This window comes from Spermophilus citellus (genome assembly GCF_964194105.1).
Source record: "Spermophilus citellus genome assembly, chromosome: X".
NCBI lineage: Eukaryota > Metazoa > Chordata > Mammalia > Rodentia > Sciuridae > Spermophilus > Spermophilus citellus.
In genome coordinates this window covers 146,710,615-146,729,064 of record NC_138190.1, presented here as the reverse complement: position 1 = coordinate 146,729,064, position 18,450 = coordinate 146,710,615, and the positions used below count along the sequence as shown (strand labels likewise).

The 18,450-nt window shown below is 55.0% G+C and overlaps 1 protein-coding gene across 1 annotated transcript; it reads right to left on the bottom strand.

Annotated features, from left to right (window-relative positions):
- Positions 1-1,772: 1,772 nt before the first annotated feature.
- On the bottom strand, positions 1,773-7,646 carry LOC308639574 (extracellular matrix protein 2-like; the record flags this gene model as incomplete). The annotated part of the gene is made up of 7 exons (XM_081277772.1): positions 1,773-1,904; positions 3,383-3,623; positions 5,754-5,860; positions 6,369-6,526; positions 6,669-6,801; positions 7,151-7,266; positions 7,517-7,646. The coding sequence occupies 7 exons, from the start codon at positions 7,644-7,646 to the stop codon at positions 1,773-1,775; spliced, it is 1,017 nt and encodes a 338-aa protein (XP_081133898.1).
- Positions 7,647-18,450: the final 10,804 nt, after the last annotated feature.

Here is an 18,450-nt window from a genome sequence, read left to right as displayed (position 1 = left end):
CAAGCCATCTGAGAAGTGAAATCAGCCCAGGAACCACCCATGGAGTGCCTGCCCCCTGTCCTCCTCTATCTGGCAGGGGCTCCTCTCTCCCTTTCTTTCCCCCTTGTCTGGAGCGGGGCCTGGGGCCAGGTTGCCCCTGCACACAGCAGTCTTCCTGGCCTCATTTGCTCAGCAGAGGTAAGAATAGGGAAGAGAGGATGTTGGAGCTGCCCAACCCACACTTCCTGTGCCTCCAGGCCTGGACTATGAAGAGGGTGGGGGCTGTAGGAGGAGGCTGGAGCAGGAGAGACAGGGGCAGGGGCTAGGGCCCCCAGGCCAGGGAGTAGGGGTCGTGAGAGATGAGAAAGTAGGGCCAGGGCCTTGAGGGCTGCTGACCTCTGACCCAGCCCAAACAGGAAGTGCCATATCTGTGGGCCCAGGCCCCAGAGAAGGAATGCAGGGATGAGTCCAAAGCAAACACTCCACCAGCTTCCCAGGCCTTTCCCCGCCCCCTGCCAGAGTCTGGCCCTTTCTTTACTGAGAACACTCTTGTGGGGGTGGAGGTAGAGGGTTGGGGGCGGGGGCAGGGGCGGATCAGCCACAGAATGGGACAGAGGCAAGATGAAGTTCCCAGGCACAGAGCCCAGCTGGAGCCAGTGGCAGTGTGGTCCCTCCAGTGCACATCTTTGTGCCCTTCCTCCATCCACATCCCTGAAGGCAGGCACTGGTCCCTTCCCCACCACAAGTTGCCTGCCTGTCACCTGGCATCATGAGCTGTAGAAGCTGACCCAGGGATTCAAGTCCACCCCTGTGGCTCCCCTCACACAGGCACAGGGCAACCACCTCTGTGCTTTCAAGGGCTGCAGACTGGGGTCTCTATCCAGCACAGCAGCCCAGTCCTGTCCTCAGGTCAGAGACTCTTGTTCTTAGCACCACAGGCTAACCTTGCTCAGACAATTCTAATCAGAGAGCAGTGACCACCGAGTTCCCAGGGCAAGGTCTGGGTCTTGTATAGATTCAGGGTTCTGTCTCCAATAATTACTGAATGGATACTACTCTGGCACCAGGCCACACTGGGGCACAACTTGGTCCCACAGCAAGCAAGCTGTACATCCTTGGGCAAGATACTGGACTTGTCCACACCTTAGCCTCTTGTCTGTGAGCTGGAGTTACTGCCCTGGGGACTTTGCAGGCTGAGTGGGGTTACAGATGCATGGGAGGACAGAAATAGGGTCCTGCGACTTGGAATGGTGGGAGAGGGAGAAACAATGTTGATTCCTCAAAGTAGTTACTGCCTCTAGGACAAAAGACAGGTGCTGTGGGCCTCTGCACTAGCTTGTAATGACAGTTGAACCCACTCTGGATCCTGGCCCAGAACAGGGATGCTTGCTGAATAAGAGGGTTCAGTTGGTGGGAAGGACAATTGCAAGGGACTGCAGGACCCTGGTGAGGGTGGGTGGGAAGCGGGTCCTCTGAACCCGCTGCTAGGAAGCAGCATTTAGTGCATGGCCCAGGAACTCCATGGACACTGCAGAGCCAACACTTACCGCTTAAATCTTGGAGGGAGGAAGGCCTGCCTCAGGCTTCAATGAAATCCATTTATTAGTTCAAGTACAAACCAATGCTTCCCCAACCTCTTGCCCTCCACTGGGACATTTGCTAAGTGAAGGGGTTTCCATCAGTCAATGAGAAGTGGATCTTTCTCCCAGTCTGTAAAGATCAAGTGGAGCATGCCCTTGGTGACTCCCCACATAATCAGCAGTGCACATATGAGGAAGGTGGGTATGGCAGGGCTAGGAGCCCTCCTCCCCTGCTGGGGCTGGAGGACCATGCTCTGATGCCTGGCTGCAAGAGAAGGCAGTGGGCATAATGCGGCGCTGATCAATGAGGTTGTTTTCCAGGTGTGCGGAGATGAGGTTGGAGTCCTGGGCCACACACGTTGTCACAGATGGAATTCAGGGGCACATAACTGTTAACGGGGTAGCAAGGCAGATCAGGGGAGAGAAGAGTCCCCAAAACAGGGGAAAGCACCATGCAAAAAGAGACAAGGAGAGGGCTGGAGTTGTGGCTCAGCAGTAGAGTGCTCGCCTAGCATGTGCAAGGCCCTCAGTTCGATCCTCAGCACCACATAAAAATAAATAAATAAAACAGAGGTATTTGGGTTTTTTTCTTTTTTTTATTGGTTGTTCAAAACATTACAAAGCTCTTGACATATCATATTTCATACATTAGTTTGAAGTGGGTTATGAACTCCCATTTTTACCCCAAATACAGATTGCAGAATCACATCGGTTACACATCCGCATTTTTACATAATGCCCTATTAGTAATTGTTGTATTCTGCTACCTTTCCTATCCCCTACTATCCCCCGTCCCCTCCCCTCCCATCTTCTCTCTCTACCCCATCTACTGTAATTCATTTCTCTCCTTGTTTATTTTCCCATTCCCCTCACACCTCTTATATGTAATTTTGTATAACAATGAGGGTCTCCCTTCATTTCCATGCAATTTCCCTTTTCTCTCCCTTTCCCTCCCATCTCATGTCTCTGTTTAATGTTAATCTTTTCTTCCTGCTCTTCCTCCCTGCTCTGTTCATAGTTGCTCTCATTATATCAAAGAAGACATTTGGTATTTGTTTTTTAGGGATTGGCTAGAAACAGAGGTATTTGTGTCCAACTACAATTAAAATAAAGAGAGAGAGAGAGAGAGAGAGAGAGAGAGAGAGAAGGAGAGAGACCCACAGAAAGAGGAGTGGTACGATGGAGGCCTAGAGACCAAAACCCCGGGGCTAAGGTCAGGCGGGCTCCTGACACTGCAGCAGTTGCTACTCCCTCCTGGCCTCGACCCAGCTGAACACTTGAGACTAGACCCCAGCCCTTGCCCTTGCCACTCTGGGCTGCAGCCCTGCCCTCCATTGTTCACGCTTTTGCTCAGGTACAGCAAGGGAGGCCAGTTGCAAGGGACTGCAGGATCCTAGTGAGGGCGGGTGGGAACCAGGCCCTCTGAAGCCCCTGCCAAAGAAGCAGCATCTAGGGCATAGCTCAGGGACTTCATGGACATGGGAGAGCCAGTGCATGTGGCTTAAATCTGTCCAGATTCACCTATTACAGCCCTCTTCCTTGGCTGCCTGGGCCTGGCAGTCACGGGCATAGCCTCCAATCATGACAACTAAAATGGACTGATGGATGGATTATGGGGAGGGAGTGAAAACCCTACTCCTGTCCTCAGCCTCTCCTAGGGTGAGGAGACCACTCAAACCAAGCTGAAAGGCAGCTTGGCATAAGGCCAAAGGCTTCCTGGCATAAGGCCGCCTCTTCCTCCCCTGGCTGGGGGTGGGGACTGCGGGTAGAAAGTCACAGGTAGGTAACCGTACCTGATCTTATTGTGGCTCAGGCACATGCACCTGCAGACCCTTGAGGCCCAGGTGGCCTTGCGGGATGGCCTGCAGGTGGTTGTGATCCAGCAGCAGCTCTGCCAGAGAGGCACGCAGGCCATGGAAGGACATGCCATGGACACCATCAGCACAAAGCCTGTTGTGGGACAGGTGCAGGAACCCCAGGCCCGGTTTCATGTGTGCAAACATATAGCCAGAGATGCACTCGATGAGGCTGTGATGCAGCATCAAGCACTGTAGGCCCTGAGGCCTGAAGGGGGGACGTGCACCAGCCAGTTATGGGATAGGTGGAGGGGTCCCCAACTTTCTGTGGAGCAAGACACAGGTGTGCAGGGAGCTGGTGGCTCAAATGTGCCATGCCCAGCTGCAAGAGCTCCAGAGACTAAAACTGCAAATCAGGATCCTGGGCCCACACCCAAAAGGATCCTGGGGATTTGACCCTAGATGGAAGCTGCCACCTGGACCTCTCCACAGCAGGGATTCAAACAACCTCTGAGTCAGGCCTGACCCTGTGTGGCTTCTGTTTCACCTTTTGTCATCTAAAGCCTAGGGAGAGGGGAACTGGGTGGGGCTTTCCTCTGTCTCTGCAGGGCTAGCTACACCAACCTCTGCAGAGACAGCAGACTCTTCTCCCACTCCTTCCACTCCCTCTGTGCCTTGCCACCCCCCAACCCCCCATTCTACATCCTAGGCCTCAGAGCCCTCCCTCTCGCCTCTTGTCCTCTTCAGGCCTCAGCCAGTCTTATCATCAGCCATGCAGAAGGCAGATGGACAGGGAGAGACAAACCAGGCTCCCAGAAGGACCCTGAGGGATCATGTAGACTTCAGTGTCCACTGGTGCATAGGGATGCAGGGAAGCTATGATGAAGTTCAGAGTGAAACCATCTGCAGGGTCACTGTGAGCCCCCTGTGGCTCCATGGTGGATCCCTGAGGCCCTGACCCCAACAGAGAGAAAAACCTAGATCCTGCATGTTTGTAGAAGCAGAGAGTGCTTCAGCCCTGTGGGCAGCTCCCCTGCTTCCGCTTCTGCAGACCCGTAGCTCCCTCCCCTTCCACCAGCAGAGAAAAGACGAGTCAAGAAGAGGCAGGGGCTGTGCTGCCTGGGCTTGACTGGCCGCCAGCCCCCTGCCCAGGCCCCGCTGCAGGCAGGCAGGCAGCAGGAGTGGAACTCGGCTGGGCGGCCCCTCCCAGGCTGCTGTCTGCTTTCCTTTGCCCCCTTGGCAGGAGGGGGAGAGGAAAAAGGAATAATTAAACCCAAACGTCCTGGTAACTTTTTCCTGGAACATGAGGATGCAGGGCGGGAGGCTCTGGTTCAGGGAATGGCGGTAGGACTGTCTGGGGACCCCCACCTTCCCTCCCCACTCCAGCCCCACCCTGTCTTGGTAGTCACCAGACCCTCTTCAGCCTGTGACCTGGCACTCAGCCTCTCTCGGCCTTCCCCACTGTTCCCAAGACCAGGTGCTGGTTCCTTAACCATGCAGCCTCTGGTCACTGGGAAAGGCCTGTAAGTGCCAGCACCCCCTACCCAGTTGTCCACACCAAATCTGGGGAGTCATCCTAGACATTTCTTGTAGTGAGTGAAGTGAATGGTGGCTCCCAGAAGATATGTCTCCCCACACCATGTGACTATGACCTTATATGGCTAAAGGGTCTTTGTAGATATAGTCAAAGTAGGGATGTGGAGATGAGGAAGGACATCCTGGATTACCCAGGTGAGCCCTAAATCCAAAGACACATGTCCTTGTAAGAGAATGAAGACAGAGGCAGAGACTGAAGTGATGCTGCCACAAACCAAGGAACAATTTGGGGGCCACTGGAAGCTGAAAGAAGCAAGGGAGGATTTTGTTCTAGTGACTTGGGAGAGAGTACAGCACCCCAACACCTAGATTCCAGATTTGGGGCCTTCAGAACAGGGAGAGAATCCACTCCTATTGTTTCAGGCCACCCAGTTTGTGGTGCTTTGTGATGGCAGCCATAAGAAAACAGACTCTTCTCTTTGCCCTGCCCCTTCCCTTCCATGTCCCTTCTGTCCTTGTCACCTCATAGCTAAATTAGCCCTAGGCCAACTCTGTCTGCTGCCACTGCCTCTGGTGGGCTTCCTGGGTACTGGCTGGGGCAGATCTGGGCATGGATTTGTGAGGGAGGCTCGCTATCTGGGCAGGAGAGCCGGAGGGAAAGCCTTAGAAGCTGGCAACAATTCAGAGGACCAGATAGTTACAGGACAGGGAGGGAGGTGACCTGAGTGACCCAAGCAACAAGTTTCCCTCTTGGTGTCTCAGGCCTTCTCTGGCTTCTCCTGGACTTTATGGCTCCATACCACCCTCTTTACTTTCCCCACTTGGTTCTCCTTGATCCCTTCTTTCCTCTCTGAGTGCTCACGGGAGATCTATCCAAGCACGGGGCACCAGCTGGTCCTCCTGGAGCCGGTTGTTGTTGAACACCAGCATGCTGAGGCTGTGGCTGCCTTTCAGCACACTCTCTGTCACCTCCTCAATGAGGTTTGTAGCAAGATGCAGCCAGAGATCAGGGTGAGGGCCCACCTGCCACTCACTGGTGGCTCAGCCAGGTTCTGGTTCTGGCTGTCTCCATTGCCTACTAGCATTGCCCCCTTCTACCCAGCCCCATCTGTGGGATCCAGGTGCCATCATCTTGGCTAATCTCAGGTCCCTGGATATCCATGCAAAGGATTCTGGGAGTCCCCATGATACAGCCTCAGAGAGTACCACCAATGGTAGTGACCTTTTCAGGAATCTGTGTGGCTTAGAGAGGATATGGGCCTTACTTAGGGATGCTCAATATGTCCAGAGCACTCCAGGGGGTCCAACTCTGGGCTTTGGGAAGGTTAACTCAGGCTGAGGAGAGGCCTATTGCCTCCAAAGCCCTGTGAATTCCATTGTAAAAATTCCCCTGAGGGGCTGCACTATGCCCTTCTTCAGACCCTGTGGTCATTGGACTGTAATGATGTCACCTCCCTATCCTGAGGCTCCAGTTCACCTGCAGGGAGGCTGGCAGGCTAGGTGGGATGGTCCACAGTAGGTTCCTGTCCAGCCTTAGGTAGAGAAGGCTGTGCAGAAGCTGGAAGGCCAGAGGGGAGATGTCCCTATCATGCAACTGATTTCCTTCCACCTCCAGTGTCAGCAGATGGCTGAGCCCTACAAGGCAGACAGACAAGCTCAGTGACCTGAGGTGCTTTCTTACCAGCACATCTCCTCAGTCTCCCAGCCTCACAGCCTTCCAGCCTCCCAGCTTCCCAGGCCTAGCTCTTCCAGCCCCACCCTTGGAGTCTGACCACACCCTGAAAACTGCTGCGCTGCAGGCCTTGTAGGAGGTTGTCATTGAGTTGGAACTCCTGCTGGGAGTCAGGCCAAGCTGGCACTGTGGACTGTGAGTTCCTGTCCAGGTTCAGGTACTTCAGCCACATCAGATTCTGGGGGAAGGGGAGAAGGGTTGGGCTAGGGACTGGGGTGCTGATGAACATGACAACACCTGATTTGACTGCACTGTGGCTTTCCAGTTCTCAATGGAACCAGGCCTATTGGGGGTATCGTTTACTCTTTCATGAGGCACTGGGTCTGTGCTGCTCCCCACAGTCCCAGCTATAGACTACATACCCCAATCATGAGAGCCTTCCATGCTGGGTGACCCCTGCAGTGCCTCATTCAAACCTGACCCCCAGCAGCTCCACCCAGAAGACCAATTCAGAGGAACATATTTCAGGACCTGAGAGTCTCTAGGACCGGGCTACCCCAGAGATTAGGTAGAAGAGTCATGTGCACCTTGAAGGCATGAGAGTGCAGGCCTTGGGTATCCAGCTTATTCTTGCTTAGGGCCAGCCACTCCAGGTTGGGCAGCCCCAGGAATGTGTGGGCTGGGATCTTGGCAATTTCATTTTCTGTGCACACAAAGGACCAGACACATTCCATGCCCCTGCCCCCTCCCCTCTGTACCTGCCACTTCTTTGAAGAAGCCAACTCTTCTGATTGTCCCAGGTCAGGGCGTCTTCTTGCCACCAACCAGGACCCACAGGGAGTTGGACTATCCCCAGTGCAGTGAGGCAGCCACAGTGGCCTAGGACTCACCAGGACAAGAACCCAGGCGAGTCCTTCTTACCTTCTCACAAACCTGGAAGAGGGGTCATTCACCTGCCAGGTAGAATGTGGTCAGACTGGGGTCAGTCAGGGCAGGGACATGCTTCATCTTGATGTTGTCGCAGGCTATAGCTGTCTGGGCCAGGAGGCACGAGGTTGGCAGGGAGGGCATGGCCTGTTTCATGGTGTCCAAGTCTGCAAGCCCAGGCCTTTTCTGCCCATGGCTTGTGGTCTCCAAGGGGCTGCTGCTGCTGCCCTGGCCTCTGCTGTGGTCCTTCTGTTGGTGCTGGGCCCCTGGCCCAGATTGGTGGGAGGCTCCTAGAGGAAAAGAAAGTACTTTGGCCTGGTCACAAGTGGCAAGGATCTACTGAGGGGCAGGTCTTGCCAGTGACTGAGGCTGAGAGGGGACATGACATTGGAGGGTTCCCCTCCTGACCCCTGAGTTTGAGTGGCTGATGATGTGGTATGATTGGTGGAGAATGGACAAAACCTCAGCCACTTTGGATCCTCCTGGGTGGCCCCACCATTCCCAGTAGGCCCCATCTGGGCACCACCTGTCCTGGCCACTCCTTACCTTTGGGAGGCCTCTTGGGCCTCAGGCTCCTTCCCTTCTCATGGCTTCCCAGCCTCCTGCCTTCCTATACTGGACCTCCTCTGTAGCCATTGTCCCTTCTTGCATTTCAGGGGCTCTGCTGGCCTGCACGGGCCTAAACTTCTCACCCCTCATGGCAGCTGTAACCTGGAGCTGAGCCTGCTTGGTGTCTAGCATCTTGTTCTGACCCCACTCCTGCCCTGAAGCCACTGGGGCTGACCCTTTACTCAGAGTCATCCCTGGCTTGACCGGGCCTTCCAGTCAGAGTGAAGGGCTGGGTGGGGGCTCTGTGGGCTCTCTCTTTGGGCATGGCCAAGCCTGCAGCCAGTCCATGTGCCAGTCTTCAGGCCTGTCAGGGCTGCCATTCTTGGGGATGGGTAGCATCTGACCTGCAGAAGGAGTCAGTGTAGGCTGGTGTGGCTAAGGGATATTGCCTCCTTCCCCTCAAGTGGGGTATCCGTGGTAGGCTAGCCCATCAACCCCCTCTCTACTCGGCCTCCCTCTGCCTTTCTTCTCATGAGGAGCACCAGAGAGATCAGAGTGCTACCCAATGTTACAAGCAGGTCAGAACTGAGGCACTTCTTTTCTGCTATGGCTTTCCAAGACCACTGGGATGAGGCACAGGCTTCCCACCACGCAGCTCATAGGGGTTGGGCCTAGCACAGCTCCAGCTGCTTCAAGCTGAGGACCTCCACCTGATCAGGGGACCTTGGCTCCAACCTCCCCTTACTTATCTCAGTACATCCTAAAGATGTGTGTGTGGGGGGTGTTGGCAGGGCACTGCCTTGATGCCCCCTTTGCCCTGTACCCAGTGGTGATCAGGGGCCTCACATGTGGATCTGAGAAGATGAAGGGAATGCAGCTGCGTGGCACAGTTTGCTTTTGGAGGTGGCAGCCCCAGTACCTGCTGGGAGGCAGAGGTTGTTGGGGGCTAGGCAAGCCCAGAGGCCACTTTGAGGGACTGTCAGCCATTTAAAAGGAGGAGTGATACCTTCTGGGGCCGCTCCTGTCTCCACAGCCCAGCAGCAGGGGGTACTATTCTGTCTTCATGGTGCAAGGGCCTGGACCCACCCAACCACCCCCCCCCCCCGCCTTGTGTCTAGGTCTGTGGCAGGAACATCAAAGCATAGTATCAACCACAAGCCTGTGAGACAAAGGCTGTGCCCATAACCCTCATCCTTGAGTCACTGGAGCCCCAGAGCACCAGTCATCCCACCCAACCAGCCCTATCCTTTCATCCCCCCCCCAAATTCTCCTGGTCCCAGTAGGTCTTGGGGCAACCAGATAAATTCCCTACCCAACAAACCCTGACCCGTTCTTCCAGCCATCCCCTTCCTTGCCACATCCTATGCAGTAAGCACAAGGCCTCCCAGAGTCTGCAATCCCCTCTTGCCTGCCAGGGAGGCCTCTCTGAGGGCCTACAGGTTCCTCTCAGCCCTGCTTGAGCATGCCAGGTGGGCACCAGCTAGGCAGCCTCAGGGGGACCAGCTTTCTACCTACTCACCAGTAGAGGACCTGGGCGGCAGCTGCAGGGGAGGCGGGCTCACAGGGGTTGATGGAACCATGGGGTCTCTCAGGCTCAGCCCCTGTTTGGCCAGGACCCCTGTAGAGTAGCACCCTTCCCAACCAAAGAGCCAGGATGAGGAGCATCACACCCTTCATGGCCCCTGTGGGCAGGCCCTGCAGCCAGTGGAGGGCATGGAGATGCAGAATGGTGGCCACAGAAGGACAAGTCACAGGGACACACAGAGTAATGACTGGATGGCATATGACAGTGCTGCTCCCTGAGCTTCTGGTCCTGGCTGTGGCGCTGAGAGTCATCCCCACCTATCCAAGCCCTCCCCCTGGAAAACTCCCTTCTGCCAAACAATCACCTCCCCAGGCCTTGCTTCCAAGTCCCCTGTGTCCCCTGCTCTCACCTGAGGAGAAAGACAGACTGATTCTTTCCTGGACCTGAGTTCTTGTGCTTTTTCTATAAGACCTGCATTGATTCCCCACTGGCCCAGGCTCAGTGGCCCCCATGAATGGAGCTTCTGTTTCCACACACAGCAGGCCTCTGAGGCCCATAACACAGCAAAATGCCCACCACAGGCTGCCAGGTCATACTTCCATTGGAAAAGGAGAGGCACAGGGGCCTCCTGGGTCCCCTGGAAAGGGGGCAGATACAGGGCTACCTAGGCAATGGTGGTCCTGGCTTCTACAGAACCTACTAATCCCATGGGTTTATGCCACAGGTAGCAGGACTCCCAATCCCAGAGGAAACAGAACACATGGGCAGAATGAGGGCTATGAACATGGCCCGTCTGGCCCTCAAGGCCCCCGTACTACCTAGGCACTGGCCTGCCTAGGGACAGGACCAATTCCTGGTTCTTCTATTAGCTTTTTGCCTACTTCTGGGCAATTCCCTCCCCTCTAGGCTCTAGTTCCTCCTCTGTAAATTCGGGGGGGTCAGTTTGTATGTCTTGTGGCACCCCCATTGAAATTGCATATACCTGGCACTGCCTATGTCCCCCAGACTTCTTGGCCAAGAGGCCCAGTTGTGACTACTGCCTCACACACTCCCCTGATGCTCCCGTGCCTCCTCTATACACTGGATCAAAGGGTCCCACGTGGGTTAGGATGGCATGAAGCAGGCAGAAAGGAGGCTAGACTGAGGGCTAGCTGGAGGCAGATGGGCAGGTGACAGAATAAGAGGCAAAGAAATAGCCCTTGGAGGGCTGCCAGCAGTCTCTGCTCCAGTGGCTGGGGTTGGACACCAACCAGGGTGTCCTTGAGGCCCCAGCCCCACACCAAGTTCTGGATCCTAGGGCGGCAGGCGGAGGAGCTGGCAAGAAGCACTGAGCTTACCGCAGCTCGGCTCTTTGGGGCCAGAATTGAGGAAGCTTTTCCTACAGCTCTGTCCAGTGTTGACTTATGTTTGGAAGCAATCTGAAAAAATGAGTTAATTGTGGGTGAGGCAGAGGGGGAGGGGCAGAGGCCACAGCCTCCATCTCTGTCTGGGTGTCTGAGTCTCTGTCTCAGGCCTGGGGGCAGTGTGTGAGACCCTGGAGGGGTGCAGGAGCGAGTCGAGGTGGTGAGGAGACTCCGGCAAGGGGAGACTCATCGGGTTCCTCAATATTTACCCACTCAGGTCTGAGAAACAGCAGATGTACTGCATGTAGAAGGCGGTGGGGGTATGTAGGAGCTGCTGTCCCAGAGTAGCCCCCACACCAGCTGACAGCCATGTATGAGCCATGCAGGGTCCATGGTTGCCCCTCCCACCCCTGCCATGCAGGGCTCTGGTTTATGATCTGAATTTGGGACTGAGCCACACACAGAGCAGAAACAAGGACTGTCTGGGGAATGAGCAAATGCCTTGGAAGCCAGGGATGAGGCCACTGTCTGACTGTGCACCCTGTGGGTGACACAGTATGGCCTAGGCCCAGCATCCTGCCTGATGGGGGGGCATTGCTGAAGCCAGGGGTGGGAAGCACTTAGGCAAGAGAGGCCTAAGGTGTGTCTGAGACAGAGTGAAGTCTGCCCAGGTAGCCTGGGAGACTAAGCACCACCAACCTCCCATTTTACAGAGAAAAAACGTGGAGGGGGTGGGGCTCACTCAGTCACCATGTGCCTCCTGCCTCCCGGTCCAGGTTATTGCCTGAGCCAGGGGCTGGGACCCTGTTTGAGGTGGGCCTAGAGGTGGTCTGGGGGCGGGGGCTGGAGATCCCTGCTATGGGAGCCCTGGCTCTGCCCCTCCCCCTGACTGGGGATGGATTCTGGAATCCTGGCCCCCTACCCATTTCCCCTGTTCTCGCTGCTCCCCAGGCACTGACTAAACATCCTGCCATCTGGTTCCCATTAGCTGGGCTGGGGGTGGGGGGGAAGCCTGCTCCCAGGTTTCTCTGGCACAGCCAGTTTGGAAGAAGAAGGAATCCCCCCTCTTACCCACCTAGGCAGGAGGGGATGGAGCCTGGGGTGCTCTCAGTTCCCTAGCTCCCACAGAGCCCTGTCCTGGCTGCCCTTTCCCTGGATTGGGGACCCCGTGGCCACCTAGGTGTGCACATGGGAAGTGAGTGGTATGCTTGTCACCTACTCTGGTCTCAGGGGGCCCTGCCACCTTGACCATCCTGGGACTTTGAAGGAACCCCCGCAGAGCAAAGCCAGCCTGTAGGGCATGGGGGGCCTTAACAGAACAGAGGTTCCCAGCAAGTTTCTGTCTTGCCCTCCCTCTCCAGCTCGCCTCTCCCCAAGAGCTCACTTGTGGAAGGACTCCACTGAGCCAGGCAGGGCCCCAGGCCAGCACTGATCCTGGAGCCGGTGTCTGGAGCAGAGGGTGGGAGGGGCATTGGGATTTTCCAGGAACTAGGAATGAGGCCTGGGGGTTGCTGGAAAGAGCTGTGGGCTCCCTGCTCCACCATGGGCTGACTGGCCATGTGATCTCAGGAGCAAGCTTTCCTGCTCAGTGCTTCAGTCTCCCCTTCTCAATATGGTGGAGATGGGCTCTTCTAGGATCTGAGAACAAGCAAAGAGAAAAAGCTGTGTTAGATGATCAAGATCACTTCTAGCCGTATAATCCCAGGATTCTAAGGGCAAGGAAGGAATTCCTACCCCTTCCCTTCCATGCAGCCAGCATGCTCACCAGTACATACAACCCTCTGTAAGTCAGGACTCACTCAACTTGGCAGTGGGGAAGATGACAAAGCAATGCTTTTTGTCCTTTAAGTCTCCTTACAGTTGCATAGCTGAGAGGTCCCCTCTCATCAAGAGAAGACTAGAGAATGGAATTCTTGCTTATGGAACATTCCTGAGCTATAGCATGCTGGCTGTGAGAGCACAGGGACTCTGTCAGAAAGAGGCTGGCTATAGTGTTAGAGGGAGGAACACTTTTGTCAGAGGATCAGATAAGGACCATGAGAAAGTGCCTTGGGCAGGGATGTGAATGAAGAAGATGTAGTCTTGTAAAAAGAGCTCCAGTAAAGGAGGGCCCTGATTTGAGAAAGAGCAAGGAGACCAGGGTGGTGGAACAGGCTAAATGAGGGGTCAAAACTGGGGAGGGGAAGAAAAGCCCACCAGAGTAAAGTGTTAAAGGGTGGCTGGTCACCTCTGCCTTTGCCCTTGAAAGAAACAAGAAGCCTCTGTGTGCGTGCTGCTCTCCAGAAGTCGCAGGATTTGATTTCTATTATAAAGTGGTCCCTGGGTGGCAGAGTGGAGCACAGACTCACTGGGACAGGGAGCAGAAGGTAGCAGTCAGTGAGGAGTTGCTGAGTAGCTCAGGGGACAGCCTGAGGAATTGGCCCTGGGATGGAGGCCATAGGTGGGGGAAGTGGGCAGAGTGAGACACAACTTTTAGGACTCCCCAGAGAGGGGCAACAGGCCCATTCTCAAGCTTTCCAAACTTTGAGTGTGTGTCTCACATGGATGTGGATTCTTCACTTGCACATGTCGGCAGGTCCCCGGGTACATGTGCTTGTAGCTATGTTTTATGGCAATACAGGTATGGGGGGACCTTTCTCTTCTTACTGTTTTGAGAAGAAAAAGCCAAACTTTCCATTCCCTCTTCCTGTTGCCTATGATCCTTCCCAAGAGGAAACACATCTCATTTTAGTGCCATCAAAACCTCAGAAGATCTGGTCCCAATTAAATAACTTTTGTGGCAGATGTTTTGTGAGCACCAAAGACAGCAGCAGATTTGGGTTCAGACCTACCCTGGGGCTTCCCTGCCTGAGACCTGGTTGGGGGTGGACATAGACCAGACACAGAGGAACACAGCACCTCTGCTGGCACAGGGATGGTTGGAGACATAGTGGAGGTGAGTGAGGCATATGGACTGTTAGGCCTTCAGCTGCTGGGGTGTGGGCATCCCTGGGGAGGGTGCCAGTGGAAAGTGACCTGGAGAGGGAAGCATGCACAACAGGGGCTTTGGGGCAAAGGTTCCACTTGGCCCGTGTGGCTGGGTGGAGGGAGCTGGCATGTGGTCCACATGGGGACCACTTTCCCATCCTTCTTCCTGGACAGAAATTCCAGTTTGTTCCTGCCAAAAAACGTGGGCTCCACTTGACTCCCAGTGAAAGCTGTCCTGCCCTGCTCCTTCAGGCAGTTTCAGACAAGGAACAGAGGCCGGGCACAAACTGGGGCTCAGACTGGGCTGGGGAGGGCACTAGTTATAAGAAGGTGAGACTGAGTACCCCTTCCCCCAGCCTGGCCTGGCTTTCCAGAGCGGGCACGTTCATGTTCCAGTCCTGGCGTCCGCGTCTCCAGCTCCAGACACATGTGACTCAGCCCTGCTGGCCTTGCCAAGCCGTCTAGACCCAAGAGTCTCCCCATGGAGGGGGCTCTCCCGCCGCCGTTTCCTTCGTTCCTGCCCAGGCTGAGCCCTGCACACATGCGGCCAGATGTCCCCGGCATGTCCCCCACTCCCCACCCCCATCATGCACCAGGACCAAGGCAAAGAGGGAGTGTGGGTGGTGGGGTACTGGGTGGGGTGAAGACCGACGGGGGGGGGGGGGGGGGAGTCATTCAAATGCAAAGGTACCCAGAGGCCCAGCCTGTCTCCCCATTTATAGGGCCTGGGACAAGAAAATGAATGAATACCTTAGTGGTTACCTTTCCCCTGCCCCTGCCGTTCTTCCCAGGCTGATGCATGCAGGCCAGGTACCATCCACTGGTTCCACTGAGCCCACACAACCAGGCTTGTCTGTATCCTGACCAAAAGTAGACAGACTCTAGGGACCCATGCTGGCTCTGGGAGTGGGCTGGGATCCCACTGGAGTCTTGGGTTGTTGAATGTGCTCTTGTAGGAAATTGTAGCCAGGTGAGGGCAGGTGAGGGTGGCATCCCCTTGGCTCTGAGCACCCCTGAATTCAAGATTTGAGGCTAGGGCAAGAGGCTTATGAAAGATTCTTGTAGGATACTAGGGTGGCACTGCTTTGGACTCCCCTTGGGAAGCTGCCTTTGCCCCAGCATAGATACTAGATATGACAGGAAAAGGAGGTCAAGGTCCAATGGCAGCCTTCCCATTCTCATGTGCCAGTAGACTCCCAAGGTGGACACAGTCTCGAGTCACCAGACTTTAGTCAGCTCCAGACTTGACAGTCTTATTTATCCAGAGCTAGGACCAGAAATCACCAGATTCCCCAGCTATAGTGATGGCAGGCCCACACCTGCGAGTCCCACAACTTCTCATCCCATAACTGAATTCTCCCTCTGAAGTATTTTCTCTTTCTCAATCCCCTCCCCCACAAGCTCCCCCATGAGCCTGTATTTGGTGCTTGCTGTCTTACTAGGGAACTTCAGGGGTGGGGAAAGTGGACGCAAAGGGAGCTTTGGTTCCTGGCCCCTTGAAAGCTGCCTGGGATTCCTGGCTCTGGGCCAGGTGTTGATGAGCCTGGGTGGTGCAAGGCTTCTGCTGCTTCGGCTCTCACAGCACTGTGAAGCCTGTTCATCTTCAGGAGGGGAGCTCTTCATCAGGCCTAACTCCAGCCCCTGAGGGCTGCAGCAGAAGAGGACTTCACCTTCCTCTTCAGTGTCTTCCACCAGGAGATCGTGAGGGCAGCTGCTCACGTGAGGACTTCTTGATGACTTTCTCTTGTGCTGATGCCTTCCAAGCCTCCTGTGATGATCAGCTGCTCCAAGGCACTCAGGCTAATTCTCAACCCGGCAGCTTGGCCATACATTTCTGAGCCCACCACACAAACAGAGGGGCCTCACATTCTTCCACTGCCCTCCAGCCCATCCCCAGCACTGTGGGCCAGTGCCTGTCAACTGCTCTCATTTTCCAGCCTGTTTGCCAAGCACCGAAACGTGGCTAAGGCCCCGCTGGGACCCATGGCCAAGTTTCCCCCTCAATCAGGAGGTTGGTTGCTGCTGCCTGCAAAGCTCAGCCTCCCCCTGCAGGTCAAAGGGGCCTTCAGCCCCATTTTTGGCCCCTGACTCATGCAGCCCTCCCTCACAGAATCCACAGTCTCTGGCAGGAATGCCCCTTAGAGATCTGCCCACTCTCTCCTCCACTGCAAGCACCCACCCCTCCACCTTGCTCCCTCCCTCCATGGGCCTACCAGCCCAGGTGCACACACCTCCCAAGTCAGGGTGCTCCCTCCCTCTCGAGGCAGCTAGCTGGTATGTAGACTGTGCTTCCTGGGAGTAGTGCTTCCTTGTGTTGAGCTTGAGTCTGTTTCCAGAAGCTTTTATTATTGGGCTCCTTCTTTCCCCTCTCTGAGAGGCCCATCACTCTTTCTGTTCACACACCAGTTTCTCTCCAGCCTTTCCAGTGGAGGATGCCCAGGAGGTGCCGTGACTTGAGTAAGGTGGGGGGGGGGGCAACCTGTCTTTAGCAGGCATCTCCATGGGCTGGACAGCAGCTTCTCCATGCAGGGGGATGGCTTCCATAACCTCTCTGGATGGTCTTGGCCCCTCCAGACCCTGTCAATACCTCCATGCCCCACCCTGTGCCATAGACAGAGCTGCTGAGTCAGGAAAAGGTCTGCTTAGTGTACTGGCTCCCTGGAACTGGGTGGAGAAGGGAGATTTTCTTCCAGAATACACAGGGACTTGTTTCTTCCCTATCCTCAGGAGCAGAGGATATGGGGAGGGCGGGGGCAGGCGGCCACACTGCCGTGCTTTCTCCCGCCAAATTCCCCAGTCCTAGGAAAGATCCACAGAAAAACCCACAAGAATTTGAATGTCTGAGCTGGGGCTGTGATTGAAATGAAATTTTCTAAAGAGAAAGGAAGAAAAACAAAACCAGAAAGAGAGGGGAAAAGGAGTAAAAAAAAAAAAAAATCTTCATAACCAAAGCCTCTTACAGTTCTCTTCTTCCAAAAGGGCCCTAGGCAGCCAACATATGGAGGGGGGAAGGGTGCCTTAAGGTGATTTGCCAGCTGCTGGGACCCTGGGCCAGGGTTCTTGGGCCTTCCTCTCCCTAGGTCCCTTCAGCTCAAGTTTGGAGGCTCCATGACCTCAGAAGAGCCTAAAATTTCAAATCATTCAAAAAGCTGGGCCTGGGTCAGGGCCTCCCAAAGCCAAGCAGAGGTCCCTTCCTGTTAGCCCTAGATTCTGTGCACTCCTTCCTCCCAGGATAGAGCTGAGCCTTCTCCTGTCATTTGGATGACTGCAGTTTCCATTAGCAGGTCCCTGACTTCCCTGCCTCTTGACTTGCCCCTCAAGATTCCCCTCCAGCAGAATGCAGGGCAGTTGACAGATAAGGGACAGTTGCTGGCCGTGGCTGGCTATCTACTGCCTGTTGCTGTCTCCCAGCTTCCCTGCACCATCCTTCAGCTCCTACCTGCCTTGTCCAGTCAGCAGGGTCCAGTGAGGGGACATTCAGCAATCTGAGGGCTTTGGAGTTCTGGGGAAGGAGGGGCTGACAAATTTTACTCCAGTCTGATTCCACAGGCCTGAGAGATGCAAAGAAACCTGTAAGTGGTCAGGGCAGGAACGAGCCACAGGATCATCCAGGAAAGCCAAAAGTAGACAGGGGAGGAGGGTTGGCCAGGGCCTAGCATAATAATAGTAAACATCTGCCTGGTGTGGGGGTGCTCATCTGTAATCCCAGTCACTCAGGAGGCTGAGGCAGGAGGATCACAAATTCGTAGGTCAGCTTCACACACTTAGTTATCGAGTCCCGTCTTAAAAAAATAAAATAAAATAAAAGTCTGAGGATATACTTCAGTGGTAAAATGCCTGTAGGTTCAATCTCCACTAACAAACAAACAAACAAACAAACAAACAAAAAAACCCACCAAAATAATAGTGAACATTTATATGGTGCTTTTGACCTATTATTTCATAGGAATTATTACCTTAGGTCATTCTCACAGCAACTCAATGAGGTAACATTTCTCATTATCTGGTTAGGCGAAGGCAAGGAGGCACAGAGAGGTTAGGTAACTGGTCCAAAGTTACAGAGCCTAGTGTCAGAGCCAGATTGAATTTTAAAAACTTCTAACTATATTGTGAGCTAGAGAAACAGGAGACAGCACCCCGCGCTGGGAGATGAGTCGCTCAAGTCTCAGTTTCGTTCTGCACCCAAGGTCGCTCCCCTTCGTCCTCCTGGGGACTAGAGTCCGCCGAGCTCTGACCAAGGAGAGCTGTGGCAGGAGCGCCCTCTCCCGGAAGAGCCTCGCCTCTAGGCGTTCTGCTCCCGGGTTGCCACTAGGGGCGATGCCAGCAGGCCTGCAACACGGAGCAAGTTCCAGCCCGTCCCGCCTCCCGTCCCGCTCGGGTGGTGTTAATGCCCACGCTCGATCTGCTCTCGGCCGGCTATGGAGCCGCTGCCCAATAGGAAGATACAGTGGGAAAGGGGCGGGGCCACAGATGCTCTAGACCCCGGTGAGAGGCCCCGCCTCCGCCGTGCGCGGACGACGGGGCGGGGAGAGTGCGAAGTGTGGTGTGATTGGCAGCCTGATTGGCGAGTGAGGCT